Source organism: Tiliqua scincoides, unplaced genomic scaffold (genome assembly GCF_035046505.1).
Source record: "Tiliqua scincoides isolate rTilSci1 unplaced genomic scaffold, rTilSci1.hap2 HAP2_SCAFFOLD_166, whole genome shotgun sequence".
NCBI lineage: Eukaryota > Metazoa > Chordata > Lepidosauria > Squamata > Scincidae > Tiliqua > Tiliqua scincoides.
The window spans coordinates 19,215-37,350 of record NW_027101418.1 but is presented as its reverse complement, the minus strand read 5'-3'; the positions used below and the strand labels follow the sequence as shown (position 1 = coordinate 37,350).

At 47.7% G+C, this 18,136-nt stretch overlaps 1 protein-coding gene across 1 annotated transcript; it reads left to right on the top strand.

Moving 5' to 3' along the window:
* Positions 1-201: 201 nt before the first annotated feature.
* Positions 202-13,288, top strand: LOC136635951 (zinc finger protein ZFP2-like). Its single transcript, XM_066611013.1, has 5 exons — positions 202-285; positions 768-850; positions 3,818-3,944; positions 5,762-5,872; positions 11,802-13,288. Exons 2-5 carry the CDS (start codon positions 827-829, stop codon positions 13,193-13,195), a joined length of 1,656 nt encoding a protein of 551 aa, XP_066467110.1. The 5' UTR covers positions 202-285; positions 768-826; the 3' UTR covers positions 13,196-13,288.
* Positions 13,289-18,136: the final 4,848 nt, after the last annotated feature.

Below are 18,136 nucleotides of genomic sequence, written 5' to 3'. Positions count from 1 at the left end.
GAGGCAACCAGAAACCTCCTCCCTCCCCAAAGCCTGCAGCAAAGGTAGTGAGATCATCTTTTGCAAAGGCAACAAAGAACTACATCTCCCAGCATGCTCTGGATCCAGGGGGAGGGCAGTGCTCAAGCATTCCTGGGGACTCATGTTCCGCCTCTCTTGCTTGATTGGAGGAGGTCTTGGCGGAGGCTGGCAAAGGAGAAGGACCCTGGTTGCTCTGCTACCCCCAAGCACAGGCAGGATCTTCCCTTTGCACTCTGCACTGGAGGAGAGTCTGTGGCTGCAGAGGTGGGTGGTCTGTGCGACACGCAGGAATAGTGCAGTGGGGAGGGGAGGCTCTTCCATTCAGAGTCCCTGGCCTGTTGCACTGGGGAGGGGGGAGTGGCTCGCCTGTGGACCTCCCTGTGCTGGAGGAGGGAGGGAGAGGACGATCCCCTGTCCTGAGCGCAGATTCTCTGTGGGGAAACTTGCTAGAAATGGCTGCGCCAATGAACACAACCACAAGGGCGATTGCAGTTGGAGTCGGGGGTGTTTAATAGTGCACAAGAAAGGCATTTATGGGCCACCTCTGGTTCTATCACACATTTTCCAACACAACACCTGATGCTAGAATTTCTTCAGAGGTTGGGGAAGAGAGGAGCCAAAATCCAGACCTCCCCTGGAGACTTTCACTCCAGAATGTCTCAGTCTTCTGCCTTCCAGGCTTTGAGACAGGACGTGATGCTGAGAAGACCCAGCCCTGACCTGCCTTTTTCTTTCTGCTCCCACAGACTGCAGACTGGCAACCTGGATTCAGTGTGGATCAGCTCTTCCTCTCTCAGACTTCCAAATGGGTACCGCAGATCCAGCTCAGGTATGAAGTTTTAGGAGCACATTGGTAGTTTTGTGGTGGGGAGCCACTAGCAGGACAGTTGCTACACGTGTAAAAGTCTGTTGCAGCTTACAGACAATACAGCAAAAGGCCACTGTGAACATTTAAAATGATGATCAAGTATCTCAATGGAAAAAATTAAGATTGAGTCATTTCTGCCCAACATTGCATCTACGCAACAAGGATCACACAGGCACACCTGTGGGTTGGGCAGAAACGGGCTAAGGAAGGAAGGAAGTTGAAAAAAGGAGTTCTAGAAAAGCTATGGTAGTTTCTCAAACTGTGGTTCAGGACCCACTAGGCCAATTTCAGGTGGGTCCCCATTCGTTTCAATATTTTATTTATAATCCATTAGACTGGATGCTCCCCTGGGATGTGACTGCATTTGGGAAAATGTGATAGACCTGTACTTTTAACAAGCTACTATGTATATTCATTTAACAATGATAGTCAGTGGGACTTACTCCTGGGTAAGTGTGGGCAGGATGCAGCCTAGGATTGTTAAAAATTTCCCTGCTTGATGATGTCACTTCCGGTCATGACATCATTTCCGGTGGGTCCTGATAGATTCTCATTCTGAAAAGTGGGTCCCGGTGCTAAATGTGAGAGCCATTCTTGTGGTATTTACATGCACAAGGTTTTGAGAAGCCTTGGCAAATGTGGCAATAGCAGAACACATTCTGCACCTGTGCAGCAAGAGCAAACTCTTGGCCTTGGTGATGACTCTGAACCCAGTGCTGTGGACAACAGAATCATATCTAGGAATGTGGATTGCGGTTAAGGTAGAACTAGCTAGTAGGCAGCCAGTATAATCTTATTAACCTTTAATAACCCTTAATGTTGTAATAGTATTGTGTCATGTTTTTAAGATTCAATAAAGGCTGAGCGGGCTAGCCAGGAGCAGCGCATTTTCTCTTGGTCTCCCAGCATTGTGCTTCGAGCTCTCCTGCCAGCATTATACCCTTTGAATCTATGACTGCCGCCTCATCCTTGCTCTGATTCCTTGCTATTTCAGTTCCTACTAACCCTTCAGTGCATCTGCTTTCTGTACTCCCAGCAAGCCACAAGGCCCTAGGCCTTGTGGGCTTCCCAAGCAGCATCCAAACTGCGACATCTTTCAGTGCTCTGCACTCCCACCAAACAACAAGGCCCCAGAAGCCTTGGTTGTTTCCCAAAGCAGCATCATGCGCTGCTACAATTCTGGTCTACTGGTCTAAGCAGTATTGTCTTCAGTAGGTCTGTAGCCTTAACAGGAAGCTACACACCTCCTGCTGTAAAGTTTTCCACGACAAATCCACGTTCACCGTCCAGGGCAGGAATACTCTGCTTCACGCATAGGAGGCTGAGATATGGAGTCAGACCCTCAGTCTGCCTCTCCAGGCTGTGTATTCAGACTGGCAGCTACACCCCAAGAGTCCCAGGCAGGGCCTGGCTTGGCTGAAATCCTGGACACTAGTTGGAAATTTCACAGATTGACAGCACAATCTTAAATTGTGCCTGCAGTGGTCCCTGCACTGGCCAAAGGTGTTTCACATGTCCATAAGAGTTGGCAGTGCCGGTGGGGGGACCTGGTACCCTGCTGATGCTCTATCCAGGCCACTGGCAGAGGTACATACACTGCTGAGCGGTGCAGCGGCTTTGGGAGGGTGGTGAAAGTTCCAGGGGGGGGAAGGGGGTATTTCTAGGCAGGGGCAGTTTGGGGAGGTGAATTGGGCCCGGGACGGGGGCAGGATCAGCAGGTGCCTCCTTTGCCATACCCTAACCCCAGTTGAGGGCAAGCCAGTGTTACACTAGGATGCTTGGACTTCTGCTAGCTATATAGCTGGTGGAGATTTGAGTAACCCCATAGGTCTGGCTGGGATGTTACTTGTTGTAGGAGGAAAAACGCCCCTCTAGCCACCTCCTCACCTGTGCTGGCTGCTGCGCAGGCCTTGGTTGTACCAGTGCAGGTGAGGACTGGGCTGCCCATCACTGAAGAATAAGGCCTCCCTCCTTGAAACCCTCCACAGCATATTGATGAGAACTGTCCTCTCCCAGCAAATCATCCGAAATCTTCCCTCCTGACAGCAGCCATGTAAGTAGAAGAGCAGACAAAATACCAATGAGAAGAGCTAATGCCCAACTTCAGCTTTCCCGAAATGTTTTACATGTACATCAGCGGAGTCTAAACTGATGACAAAACGATCTGGATACATGATTAGGAAAAGATTACTAAGATTACTAATTACTAAGATGATTACGGGGCTGGGGCACTTTCCTTATGAGGAAAGGCTACGGCGTTTTGGCCTCTTAAGCCTAGAAAAGAGACGCCTGAGGGGGGACATGATTGAGACATACAAAATTATGCATGGGAAGGATAAAATGGATAGAGAGATGCTCTTTGCACTCTCACATAACACCAGAACCAGGGGACATCCACAAAAATTGAGTGTTAGGAGAGTTAGGACAGACAAAAGAAAATATTTCTTCACTCAGCGTGTGGTCGGTCTGTGGAACTCCTTGCCACAGGATGTGGTGCTGGCATCTAGCCTAGGCACCTTTAAAAGGGGATTGGACAAGTTTCTGGAGGAAAAATCCATTACAGGGTACAAGCCATGATGTGTATGCGCAACCTCCTGATTTTAGAAATGGGTTATGTCAGAATGCCAGATGCAAGGGAGGGCACCAGGATGAGGTATCTCGTTATCTGGTGTGCTCCCTGGGGCATTTGGTGGGCTGCTGTGAGATACAGGAAGCTGGACTAGATGGGCCTATGGCCTGATCCAGTGGGGCTATTCTTATGTTCTTATTATACTTGATGCCTGAAAATACTTGCAGGCTTCTTCTGGTGAGGAAAGGAAGTGCGGATGTTTTGTCTGGCTTGAGAGCCACTCATTTCCTGCCTGTGCCGGAGATGCGGAGGAAGGTCTAGGGTCCTGGACACTGTCTGAGGGTGTTTTGTTCTTGCAGGGTCCGGTGATTTTCGAGGATGTGGCCGTGCATTTCACTGAGAAAGAGGCAGCTCTGCTGGACCCAGACCAAAGAGCCTTGTACAGGGAGGTCATGCTGGAGAATTACCGGAATGTGGCCTCTGTGGGTAAGGGGGTGTTCTGCCAGATTCCCAGTCCAAGCTCCCCCTAGAGAATTATGCCCACTTTTAGCTAATTAGCTCCCCTTCTTTCCTCAAAAATGACCCTGGTTCTGCTTTGCAGTACTGCTGGACCCCCACCACCAAAGTAGCTCGCCTGTTTAACCTACAGAGGTCCTCCTTCCTGCCAGCAGCCTCCCACCACTACAGCAGCCCCTTGGTCCTCAGCAGGTCTTGGGCACAGCAGCCTAACAACAGTCTTAGTGTCTCCACTAGTTTCTGCTCCAGCAGCTTTCAAAGTCCATTCACACATCAGCAGTTCCAGCAGCCCATTAGCCATCAATTCCTCAGTCTGTCCTTCCTCAAGCTTTCCTCCTTCTGCTACCCACATCAAACTCTCCCTTCATCAGGTGCTTTTATGCCTGAGGGCCCTATTGCCTTCAAGTGGCTGCAGCTGTGCAGCACACTCTGCTGGATGCCCAGGCCTTACCCTTAAAGGGGCCACTGCTGACACCACACCGACCTCCTTGCCAAATCTTCTGTGATTCCAATACAGGGGGCTCCTTCCATCATATGGCCAATGGCTTTTTCTAGCCCTTTTCCTTTTCAGGAAGACTTTTTTGCTGCCTCTAAAACAGGAATTGGCACCCTATGGCCCATGAGCTGTATCTGATCTGCCAAACAAGGTCACCCAGCCCTGTGAGGCCCCAAAGCCAGTGGAAGGCCCCAGCCCCAAAGACCATGCTGTGCCTCCCTCTCCCCTTCCTTGATATATGGCAGCTACAAGGTAGGGGGGAGTCGATATCATGATCATGGGGTTAAAGCTTTATGCTAAGCAGAGGGTGAAGCCATTCAGCACATAACTGGGGCACTGATGGCACTTCTGCTGCAAAGCTCATTGGGGGAGGGAGAGCAGCCCCACCTGAGAACTCCAGCATTCATCTCTCTGTAGTTCAGGCCCTGTGATTCTGAGGTTTGCTCAGAACAGAATATGGGTAGCATACAGCTGGCTTGCTATGCTGCGCTGCTCACGTGTCATGAGGCTCCACACCACTGAGATAAAACTTAACTGGGACTCCCCAGCATCACCTCTCATGCAACAGGGCAAGACTCCAAAAGACCCTGAGAAGGAGCAGAGGGAGGTGAGCCCAGCAGCCTGGAGCACCAGCATCAAACAGGTCGAGCCCGCTTAGATTGCAAAGTGCCCACAAAGTGAGGAACACGAGACGGAATCAGGGTCAAGTGCCCACTGCTTTGGGGGTGCAGCACTCACAGAGCCAAGCCAGATGGATCAGCCTCCTGTATGAACTTGAGCGGATCTTAACTGCACCCCTAAACTGAATTGGAGCAGGATTCGGTGCACATCTATTCAGAAGTGACTCCCACTCTGTCCAGTGAGGTTTCTCTCCAGAAAGAAAAGGAGTGCATCCTGCAGGCATAAACTGGATTAAACTGGTCTGTGTGCATGACTGTGGTCATGGGGGGGGGGAAGAAGAAGGGCAAATAACACAGGTCTACAAAATTGAGGGTCAGAAAAGTTTTCCCCAAACTTTATGGTGGTTTGATATGAATTTGGGGTGCCGATTCCAAAAATGGCATCCGTTTTGCCCTATCACATCTAGTTTTGGAGATATAGTATAACCTCCTTAGTGAATGGTTCAAGCAGCTTCCTCATGAGGCCTTTGGCCATGGTCCAGAAGAAGCTTGCCGAGCCCTGCTGTCCAAGAATGATTTCACTCCTTTGGTTTCTTCTCTGCCTTCACAAGGAGAGCTCTGAGGGGACATGGACCTTCAGCTGAACTTATTCTTCTCTTCTCCTTCTCAAGGGCGATTTCCATCCGCCAAGCCTGACCTCATTGTGCAGCTGGAACGAGGGGAAGATCCGTGGGTGCCCGATGCTCAGGGACTGGATGAAGAGGCCTCTGGCTTTTGTCAGGGTAAGCGATCCAAACCCAAAATAATAATGCAGCTATCTCTTTAGTGAAACATTTCCACTTAACTTTTATGTCATCGTTTAGCATAAGAACCTGAGAAGAGTCCCGCTGGATCAGGCCATATGCCCATCTAGTCCAGCTTCCTGTACCTCACAGTGACACAGGTCAGACCTGAATCCTGGTGCCCTCCCTCGCATCTGGCATTCTGAGGTGGCCTACTTTGAAAATCAGGAGGTTGCACATACCCATCACAGCTTGTAGTCTGTGATGGAACTTTTCCTCCAGAAATTTGTCCAATCCCCTTTTAACAGCATCTAGGCCAGATGCCATCACCACATCATGTAGCAAGGAGTTCTCAGACTAATTACCCACTGGTTAAATAAATGTTTTGTCTTCCCTCACTCTCCTGACACTCAATATGAGTGGATGTTCCCTGGTTCTGATGTTGTGTGAGCGGGAAAAGAGCCTCTCTCTGTCCACCTTGTCCATCCCCTGCATAATTTTGTACGTCTCAATCATGTCCCCTCTCAGGTGTCTCTTTTCTAGACTGAAGAGCCCCAAAGGCAGCAGCCTTTCCTCAAAAGGAAGGTGCCCCATCATTTTGATTGCTCTCTTCTGCACCTTCTCCATTTCCACTATATTCTTTTTGAGATGTGTCAACCAGAACTGGACGAGATTGAACCTTTCTCCCTGCTGTGCTGTTTCACATTCCCCCCTTCTGTGGCAATGCATTCAAAACCTTTCCTGGCCTGCCCCAGCTACAGTGGCACTGCCACTCTAGCACTGGCTGGATTCCTACCAACTCATCCTGCTGGGGGTGGAGACCAGGCTAAGCAGCCTAATCTGTGTGCTTGTTGAGATGGAAGGTGGGCACCAGACAAGGCAGCCCTTCTCCAGTGAGCCTTGGTGGACATTCTGCCTTCTCTGTCATCACAACTGCCAAAAGTATTAGCAGAACTCACAGATGTCAGGGCCACAAAATGTGATGGTGGTTCAAAGCAGATCGCTTTAAAAGCAGTGGGAAAGATCCTTGGGAACAGGTCTTATCCATTACTACTAGTCACAATGGCTGTGTGGAACCTCTAGGTTCAGGATTACTTTTGAAATCAGAAGCAACAACAGGAGAGGACTGTTGGCCAAGACGATCTGCCTTGGTTCCCCTGGGCCCTCTTGTCTGGCCAAGGCTGGAAGCAGGAGGCTGGGCTCTGCAGACCTGTGGTTGTGTCCAGCAGGGCTTTTCTTTTCTATTTTTAAAGTGTTTTTGCAACTGCATTTTCCTCTTAATAGATGCTGTTTAAAATTTATATTGTGTTTTGATCTCTATGAGCTGCCTTGGAGGCTCTTATTAAAAGATGTCCTATGAATTTTTGTAATGTATAAATCATAACGCTGCGGTGGGATAAGAACATAAGAACAGCCCGACTGGATCAGGCCACAGGCCCATCTAGTCCAGCTTCCTGTATCTCACAGCGGCCCACCAAATGCCCCAGGGAGCACACCAGATAACAAGAGACCTCATCCTGGTGCCCTCCCTTGCATCTGGCATTCTGACATAGCCCATTTCTAAAATCAGGAGGTTGCGCATACATATCATGGCTTGTACCCCGTAATGGATTTTTCCTCCAGAAACTTGTCCCATCCCCTTTTAAAGGCATCCAGGCCAGATGCCGTCACCACATCCTGCGACAAGGAGTTCCACAGACCAAACACATGCTGAGTAAAGAAATATTTTCTTTTGTCTGTCCTAACTCTCCCAACAATAAGTCACCGGGCCCTGATGGCATCCACCCAAGAGTTATTAAGGAATTGAAGAATGAAGTTGCAGATCTCTTGACTAAAATATGCAACTTGTCCCTCAAAACGGCCACAGTGCCAGAGGATTGGAGGATAGCAAATGTCACGCCTATTTTTAAAAAGGGAAAGGGGGGGACCCGGGAAACTATAGGCCGGTCAGCCTAACATCTATACCGGGTAAGATGGTGGAATGCCGCATCAAAGATAGGATCTCAAAACACATAGACGAACAGGCCTTGCTGAGGGAGAGTCAGCATGGCTTCTGTAAGGGTAAGTCTTGCCTCACGAACCTTATAGAATTCTTTGAAAAGGTCAACAGGCATGTGGATGTGGGAGCACCCGTGGACATTATATATCTGGACTTTCAGAAGGCGTTTGACATGGTCCCTCACCAAAGGCTACTGAAAAAACTCCACAGTCAGGGAATTAGAGGACAGGTCCTCTCGTGGATTGAGAACTGGTTGGAGGCCAGGAAGCAGAGAGTGGGTGTCAATGGGCAATTTTCACAGTGGAGAGAGGTGAAAAGCGGTGTGCCCCAAGGATCTGTCCTGGGACCTGTGCTTTTCAACCTCTTCATAAATGACCTGGAGACAGGGTTGAGCAGTGAAGTGGCTACGTTTGCAGACGACACCAAACTTTTCCGAGTGGTGAAGACCAGAAGTGATTGTGAGGAGCTCCAGAAGGATCTCTCCAGACTGGCAGAATGGGCAGCAAAATGGCAGATGTGTTTCAATGTCAGTAAGTGTAAAGTCATGCACATTGAGGCAAAAAAATCAAAACTTTAGATATAGGCTGATGGGTTCTGAGCTGTCTGTGACAGATCAGGAGAGAGATCTTGGGGTGGTGGTGGACAGGTCGATGAAAGTGTCGACCCAAAGTGCGGCGGCAGTGAAGAGGGCCAATTCTATGCTTGGGATCATTAGGAAGGGTATTGAGAACAAAACAGCTAGTATTATAATGCCATTGTACAAATCTATGGTAAGGCCACACCTGGAGTATTGTGTCCAGTTCTGGTCACCGCATCTCAAAAAAGACATAGTGGAAATGGAAAAGGTGCAAAAGAGAGCGACTAAGATGATTACGGGGCTGGGGCACCTTCCTTATGAGGAAAGGCTACGGCGTTTGGGCCTCTTCAGCCTAGAAAAGAGACGCCTGAGGGGGGACATGATTGAGACATACAAAATTATGCAGGGGATGGACAGAGTGGATAGAGAAATGCTCTTTACACTCTCACATAATACCAGAACCAGGGGACATCCACTAAAATTGAGTGTTGGGCGGGTTAGGACAGACAAAAGAAAATATTTCTTTACTCAGCGTGTGGTCGGTCTGTGGAACTCCTTGCCACAGGATGTGGTGCTGGCGTCTAGCCTAGACACCTTTAAAAGGGGATTGGACAAGTTTCTGGAGGAAAAATCCATTATGGGGTACAAGCCATGATGTGTATGCTCAACCTCCTGATTTTAGAAATGGGTTATGTCAGAATGCCAGATGCAAGGGAGGGCACCAGGATGAGGTTATCTGGTGTGCTCCCTGGGGCATTTGGTGGGCCGCTGTGAGATACAGGAAGCTGGACTAGATGGGCCTATGGCCTGATCCAGTGGGGCTGTTCTTATGTTCTTAACACACAATTTTATTGGATGTCCCCTGGTTCTGTCAATCATGTCCCACCTCAGGCATCTTTTTTCTAGGCTGAAGAGGCCCAAACGCTGTAGCCTTTCCTCATAAGGAAGATGCTCCAGCCCAGTAATCATCTTAGTCACTCTCTTTTGCACCTTTTCCATCTCCACTATGTCCTTTTTGAGATGTGGGAACCAGAACTGGACACAATACTCCACGGGTGGCCTTATCATCGATTTGTACAACAGCATTATAATATTAGCTGTTTTGTTCTCAATACCCTTCCTAATGATCCCAAGCATAGAATTGGCCTTCTTCACTGCTGCTGCACATTGGGTCGACACTATCATCGACTTGTCCACCACCACCCCAAGATCACTCTCCTGATCTGTCACAGACAGCTCAGAACCCATTAGCCTATATGTGAAGCTTTGATTCATTGCCCCAGTGTGCATGACTTTACACTTACTTACATTGAAACACATCTGTGATTTTGCTGTCCTCTAATTCCCTGACTGTGGAGTTTTTTCAGTAACCTTTGTTGAGGGACCGTGTCGAAAGCCTTCTGAAAGTCCAGAAATATAATGTCCACAGGTTCTCCCGCATCCACATGTCCAGTTCTGGTCGCCGCATCTCAAAAAAGACATAGTGGAAATGGAAAAGGTGCAAAAGAGAGCGACTAAGATGATTACGGGGCTGGGGCACCTTCCTTATGAGGAAAGGCTACGGCGTTTGGGCCTCTTCAGCCTAGAAAAGAGACGCTTGAGGGGGGACATGATTGAGACATACAAAATTATGCAGGGGATGGACAGAGTGGATAGGGAGATGCTCTTTACACTCTCACATAATACCAGAACCAGGGGACATCCACTAAAATTGAGTGTTGGGCGGGTTAGGACAGACAAAAGAAAATATTTCTTTACTCAGCGCGTGGTCGGTCTGTGGAACTCCTTGCCACAGGATGTGGTGCTGGCGTCTAGCCTAGACGCCTTTAAAAGGGGATTGGACGAGTTTCTGGAGGAAAAATCCATTATGGGGTACAAGCCATGATGTGTATGCGCAACCTCCTGATTTTAGAAATAGGTTAAGTCAGAATGCCAGATGTAGGGGAGAGCACCAGGACGAGGTCTCTTGTTATCTGGTGTGCTCCCTGGGGCATTTGGTGGGCCGCTGTGAGATACAGGAAGCTGGACTAGATGGGCCGATGGCCTGATCCAGTGGGGCTGTTCTTATGTTCTTATGTTCTTATGTTCTGTTGACGGTTTCTCCTGTCAGTTCCCTGTCAGAATCAGCTCCCTGTCTAAAGTCTGCCTTATTGCTTTTCATTAAGGAAGCACTTCAGTATTACTTTTATTGTGCTCACCCAGCTCCTGTGCCCCAAATTACTGAACCTTAGAAGTCCTCCGTCAGGTGAGATGAAGTCTTAACTTTAGGTAAAGCTAAAATTGAAAATTGATTTAAGGTTAGAAAACTGAGAGTACACTTACCTTCTCTTACTCCTCCTCCTCCTCTCCTAAATATATAGAGTACATTTGCCTTCTCCTTTTCTTCCTCCCTCTCCTTGTACAGATGCTTAACTTGCTCTGTCTTACTTGGCACTTCATTCCAGGAGGCCACCATTCCTGTCCTGCCTTTCTGGGAAATGGTCCATTTATCTTAAATTCATGGCATTTGCAAAATAAACTACACTAGACCAGTCCAGTGCTTCTTAAACCTTTTCCCACTGGGACCCACATTGAAAGTGACACTCTGTTGGGACCCAGCTTTCTGAGCCTTAAGAAACAGTTTCACTTTACCAGCCATTCAGGCCTCTGGTTTTCTCCTTTTAATACCATGAGGGGAGGATCCACATTCTGGAGCGTTTGTTGAGCTCCTCGTTTGTCAGATCAGGACTGTACTCCTGGCCGTATTCAACGCCCTTTGCCTTACCTTCAATAAGAGCTGAGGTACACGCACCTACCCACGAGTAAATGTGCATGCATCACTCAGTTTCACTTTCCATAGGGCTCTAAACGTTTTGCTTGTCAGCTTGGGGGGGGGGGAGAACTTCCTTCTCAAGAGCGTGTTGGGGGCTGTGTTCATAAAACTTAGACCATTTTGGTAGTATTGCTTCCCCCTCAGGTTGCTCTTCAATGTCAACCAAAGTAGGTTTGCATACAAATGAGTAAACATGTACATGCTGCTGTGTTTCCGTGGGGCTCAGTCCATTTATCTTGTCAGCTATCAGCTTGTCAGTTTCATAACTTAGCAAAAATCATGTTGTGGCCCATAGTTTGGGAACCAGTGCAGTACAACAATTCAATCTTATCAGTGAATCAGTAAACAAAAATACTGATCTAACCAAGGACTGGGCAGAGGCTGCCAAGATTCTGCTTTACTTGCCACCAAAACCCTGAATTCCACAAGCAGAACCAATTGCAAATAGTGGCTGGATATATACACAGAATGCCTATGAGGACAAGGACTTAGACATGCCATTTCTCTATTCATATGCTGAAAATATTTTCTTTTGTTCCAGGAAGCAGCAGACAAGATAATGAGAATCAGGGGCAGCCCCACTGGGTGTCATCAGAAACTGTCATGCATGATGTACAAGACGTGACTTTCATAGACCAAGGCAGAACAGAGAAGAAGGAGCAAAGAGAGACAGGGAAATGGAGAAATCAATGGGAAGCTTTTCAGGGTGGAAATGTCATCCTGGTAGAACCAGAAAAAGAAAACAGAGAGAGCGAGGAACAAGGCTCTCAAGGTGCAAAAACTTTGAGGAGTAAATCTAAATTGAGAAGGCATCAAAAAAAATACACAGGGGTGAAGAACTATAAATGCTTGGAGTGTGGAAAGAGCTTCAGTCAGAGCTCAGACCTGACTTTCCATCAAAGAACCCACACCGGAGAAAAGCCGTATAAATGCTTGGAGTGTGGAAAGCGCTTCAGTTGGAACAAAAGCCTGACTGTGCATCAAAGAACCCACACAGGGGAGAAACCCTTTAAATGCTTGCTGTGTGGAAAGCGCTTCAGTTGGAACAAAAGCCTGACTGTGCATCAAAGAACCCACACAGGGGAGAAACCCTTTAAATGCATGCTGTGTGGAAAGAGCTTCACTGATAATCAAAAACTGATTGTGCATCAAGGATCCCATACAGAGAAGAAACCCTATATATGCTTGGAGTGTGGAAAGAGCTTCAGTCAGAGCTCAAATTTGGCAGTACATCAAAGAATCCACACGGGAGAGAAACCCTATAAATGCTTGGTGTGTGGAAAGAGCTTCACTCAAAGTGGAACACTTACTGTGCATCAAAGAACCCATACAGCGGAGAAACCCTATAAATGCTTGGTGTGTGGCAAGAGCTTCAGTAAGAGCTTGCACCTGGCAGTACATCAAAGAATCCACACGGGAGAGAAACCCTATAAATGCTTGGTGTGTGGCAAGAGCTTTGCTGAGAATCGAAAACTGATTGTGCATCAAGGATCCCATACAGAGGAGAAACCCTATAAATGCTTGGAGTGTGGAAAGAGCTTCTGTAAGAGCTCAAACCTGGCAGTACATCAAAGAATCCACAGGGGAGAGAAACCCTATAAATGCTTGGTGTGTGGAAAGAGCTTCACTCAGAGTGGAACACTTACTGTGCATCAAAGAACCCACACAGGGGAGAAGCCCTATAAATGCTTGGAATGTGGAAAGAGCTTCAGTAATAACTTTCACCTGATAGTACATCAAAGAATCCACACGGGAGAGAAACCCTATAAATGCTTGGTGTGTGGAAAGAGCTTCACTCATAGTGAAACACTAACTGTGCATCAAAGAATCCACACAGGGGAGAAACCCTATAAATGCTTGGTGTGTGGAAAGAGCTTCATTCGGAATGGACAACTTACTATGCACCAAAGAACCCACACAGGGGAGAAACCCTAGAAAGGCACCAAATGGGGAAAGCACTTCAGTCAGAGAGAGAACCTGAAATTGATTCAAAGAACCCACACAGGGGTAAAGCCATTGAAATTAGGAGTGAGGTGGGAGCTTTCACTATAGAGGACTAGTTCCCAAACTTTACCACCTGAAAAATTTTTCACTTTGCCAGCTATTGAAGCCTCTGTGGCTGTAATGGTGATTGGGCATCAGTGCTGCCCCCAGAAGCAGTTTTTTAACCCTTGATGCACATACCCTAATCTGCCCTGTCAGCTTCACGAACCACCAGAAATTGGGTCATGACCCTCTGGTGGGCCACAGGCTCACAGTTTGAGAACCACTGCAGTAACCTATAAGACACAGCAAGTTAGCAAAGTAGGATCAGAACCACATCAGTGCTTTGAGTGAGGAAAGAACCTCCATTCACTCAAGTACTTCTGGGTACCAAAATCATGAAACTTGGTTGTCACTGTATTCAGCAGAAGATGTACACATGGGGCCTCGGTATCTGCAGGGTATACTTCCTGGGGCCCGTGGATACCGAAATCCTCAGGTAATCAAATCCACGTTTGGCCCATTTAAGCCCTCCACAGGGGACTGCAGCTGTGTCACTTCTGGAGAGCTCAGGTGCCACCAAGTCTGGCTGCCCGCAGGACCTTGGAACCTGCATGGAGACAGATTCATGGATGAAGACCACGGATATCGAGGCCCCAGCTGTATGTCAATATTGAGTAGAAATGAGGGAGGAGGGGCAAGCAGTGAGTGAGCAGACGTGTTTTTAGGGGCTCCTGAAAACAGTCTGGTTCTCCCCAAAATCTGTGGGCCTGAGAAGATCCGAGGATCACTGTCAGGAGAGACGTGACCATCCAGACGGTGTAAGGAACCTGGGAGAACAAAGCCCAACTGGTGGGGGGGGGCTTTTTCTCAGGAGAAACCCAGCTGTCTAATGGCAATAATTGGGGAGGCTGTGGTGAAGCTACAATTAAGCATACCAATTGTTTTATTGTATGTGGGGGTCATGTGAAAAAAAGATGTAATTATATTGGAGAACGGTAAAGCGTTGTATTAAACGCTTTACCGTTCTCCAATATAATTACATCTTTTTTTTCACATGAGATAGTTGACTTTGTTAACCCTTTGAAAGCAGAATTATTTTTTGTTTAATATTATTTTAGATGTTGTAGATAAAGAAAATGATGTGTAATTAGTTATGATGGTATTAACAGTTGCTAGTATTTTATATGTTACATCAGCCATTTTCAACCAGGAGCAGGAACAGGAGGACTCTGAGCAGGAGCAGAGTCCTACTTGTGAGTAAAACAGAGGAGGATTAAGTGGAAAGCAAGTTTTTCTACTTGGTTTAAATTAACCCTATACTTAACCTAAGTTAAACTTAATCTAAGTTAGAACATAATCTAGAGGTTCAGTAAATTAGGACACAGGATCTAGGTGAGAGAAATAAATAAATGGTGCACACTTAATGAAAGCAGGATTTTAGCAGGGTTAAACAGGATTTAAACCTTAGTGTGTAAGTTCTGCCAAGGCAACTCTTAAATCAGTGCAGTTCAAACTCATAAAAAACCAGCTTGAGGTTAAAAAACAATCTAGCCTCACAGAACTGAAGTAGGAGGGTAAGAACCTAGGTAGGGCCAGTTCCCGCCCAGTCAGGGCAATTTAGCATAGTCATTGTCCTTTAGGTCATAGCAATTGACCTTTAGGAGTTGATAAGAGCCCCATTAGGCAAATTCAAGCACCCCATTCAGGGAAATCTCACCTGGGAAGACCAGCCCCTTTCAATCAGCAAGGAGGGAGGGAGGAGGAGCTAGCTAGGAGTATAAAGCTAGGGTCTGCCACCACATGAACTTCTCTGCAGAAGTGCGCGTGGCCTCTGGGACACCCAGTGCCTCGGGAACTAAGTGCCAGGTAAGGTACCATGAGTTTAGCATCTGTGCGAGTTCAGCAGCAGGGTGAGGAGGCCAGGGCCCCCGTCCTTCACTTCCCTTGAGAAGAGGGCTGCTAACCAGTGTAGGGTTTTTAGGTACCCCTAAACAACAACAAAACAAAAAAAAAGCTATGCAGTCAGACAGCCAGCAGCAGGGTGGGGGCTATGCAATGTTCTGCATCGAGTGCCACATGTATGACTATTTGTCTCTGGGGCATAAGTCATGGGTGTGTCCTCGGTGCAAGGAGCTAGAGGGACTCAAGGAACACGTCCGCTCCCTTGAAGCCTTGGTGGCCAACCTGAAGAAGCAGAGGAAGGCAGAGAAGGACCATGGAGAGACTTATGGGGATGATCAGGCTTCATCCCAACCTCAGGTGTGCAGCTCCTCAGCTGCCCGGGTGGAAAGTCTCAGGGCTGGAGGACATCATCCTGGAGAGGAAGGAAACAATCCCCTAGGGGGGACCCCTTCTCCAGGGGACAGGGCCCGTATCCGAACACACTCAGGATACTCCTCAGCGGGAGGGGGGTCGGGGGCTTCTTGTAGTGGGGGATTCGATTATTAGAAACATAGAGAGGGGGGTTTGCGATGGATGTGAGGACTGCATGGCGCCTGCCTGGTGCGAAGTCTATATGAGGATAATTGAAGTCCTCCATGATTACAACCCTGTCCCTCCTTGTCACCTCTCTGATCTGTTTCCTCATTTCAAGGTCCCCTTCCGGTTTCTGGTCTGGAGGACGATAGTACGCCCCCAATATCTTGACATGCTAAATGACTGTGCCTTAGAGCAGCTAGTCATGGAGCCCACCAGAGGACAGGTGACTCTGGATTTAATATTGTGCAGTACACAGGATGTGGTTAGAGATGTCAGTGTTACGGAGCCATTGGGGAACAGTGATCATGCTGCGATCCGTTTCGACATTCACAATGGAAAAGGTGCGAAAGAGAGCGACTAAGATGATTACTGGGCTGGGGCACCTTCCTTATGAGGAAAGGCTACGGCGTTTGCGCCACTTCAGCCTAGAAAAGAGGCGCCTGAGGGGGGCATGATTGAGACATACAAAATTATGCATGGGGAGGATAATGTGGATAGAGAGATGCTCTTTACACTCTCACACAACATCAGAACCAGGGGACATCCACTCAAATTGAGTGTTGGGAGAGTTAGGACAGACAAAAGAAAATATTTCTTTACTCAGCGTGTGGTTGGTCTGTGCAACTCCTTGCCATAGGATGTGGTGATGGCATCTGGCCTGGACGCCTTTAAAAGGGGATTGGACAAGTTTCTGGAGGAAAAATCCATTACGGGTTACAAGCCATGATGTGTATGTGCAACCTCCTGATTTTAGAAATGGGCTATGTCAGAATGCCAGATGCAAGGGAGGGCACCAGGATGAGGTCTCTTGTTATCTGGTGTGCTCCCTGGGGCATTTGGTGGGCCGCTGTGAGATACAGGAAGCTGGACTAGATGGGCCTATGGCCTGATCCAGTGGGGCTGTTCTTATGTTCTTAACCACTGTGCCTTTGCACACTAGTGTGCCACGAGTGGTCCACAGGTGTGCCACAGGAATTTGGGGGAAGATCATTTATTAGTAGGGCCAATGGGGTTGTGAGCCGCCCCCTGGCAGCAGGGTGTGCCTTGTCAGTTCACAAAAACCTGATGGTGTGCCTTGACCATTTTAGTGCCTTGTCAGTGTGCCATGAGACGAAAAAGGTTGAAAACTGCTGTGTTAGATATTGGAAAGACTTTAGAACGTCAATGAAAGATGAACTAATAGAAAAAATAATGAATGTCGTGGAAACGGACAGACTTCCAGAAATATTGTATTAACAACAAAAATAGATACAGATTGAGCAATGGAAGCCATTTTATGCATGGTTGAAAGTGGACATTTAGAAAATATAATATAGGGCATTTGGAAGAATTTATGATGTATGATATGGATAAATGATAATAACAGGTGAAAGTAGAAGAGAAATTAGAGTGGGAGATATACTGTGATTAATTAGCAGAATAATAATAAAAAATAATAAAACTTTATTTCTATCCCGCCTTTCTCCCCAAGGGACCCAGGGCGGCTAACAACATATAAAACAGATTAAAACATAATTTCACAAACAGATAAAAACACATTAAAAAACACATTAGCAGAACCCATAAAAACAGTAGTCAGATAAAAGTCAGAATAAAAGAGCATAAAACAGCAATACTTAGAGGAATCAAGCCTGTAAAAAGCAACTAAAAGATGTTTAAAAGGCCATGAAGTCAGAAGGCTTGATTAAACAACAAGGTCTTCAAGCCTCGCCGAAAAGTCTCCAGAGAGGGAGCCATTCTCAAGTCAAGGGGAAGGGAGTTCCACAACGTTGGTGCCACTACTGAGAAGGCCCTATTTCTTGCCGCCGCCCCACATACCTCCTTAGGCGGCGGCACTTGTAAAAAGGCCTTCTCTGATGACCTGAGAGGACGAGCCGGATTGTACGGGAGTAGGCGATCTCTAAGATAGCCTGGCCCAGAGCAGTATAGGGCTTTAAAGGTCAAAACCAGCACCTTGAATTGGGCCTGGAAACGAATGGGCAGCCAGTGCAGCCCCCGGAGAAGCAGACTGACAGAGTCAAACCGTCTAGCTCCAGTGACCACACTGGAGCCGCCGCATTCTGCACTACTTGCAGTTTCCGAACCGTCTTCAGGGGCGGCCACACATAAAGCGCGTTACAATAATCTAACCTCGATGTCACCGTAGCATGGATCACCGTGGCCAGGTCTGCACGATCCAAGTACGGACGCAGCTGGTGCACCAGCCGAAGCTGAGTGAAGGCCCCCCCTAGCCACAGCCGCCACCTGGGAATCCAGGAGCAGCTGCGAGTCCAGGTGGACCCCCAAGCTGCGGACCTGCTCCTTCAGAGGGAGTGCAACCCCATTCAGAGCAAGCTGATAATCCAGCACCTGCATCGAGGATATGCAGTGGCATATAGTATTCTGCACTCCCAAATCTATGTGTATGATTGT

Coding starts and splice junctions, on each gene's coding strand:
- LOC136635951 (XM_066611013.1), top strand. CDS start 827: ATGGGTACCGCAGATCCAGCTCAG. Junction 851..3,817: donor GTACCGCAGATCCAGCTCAG/GTATGAAGTTTT, acceptor TTGTTCTTGCAG/GGTCCGGTGATTTTCGAGGA. Junction 3,945..5,761: donor CCGGAATGTGGCCTCTGTGG/GTAAGGGGGTGT, acceptor CTCCTTCTCAAG/GGCGATTTCCATCCGCCAAG.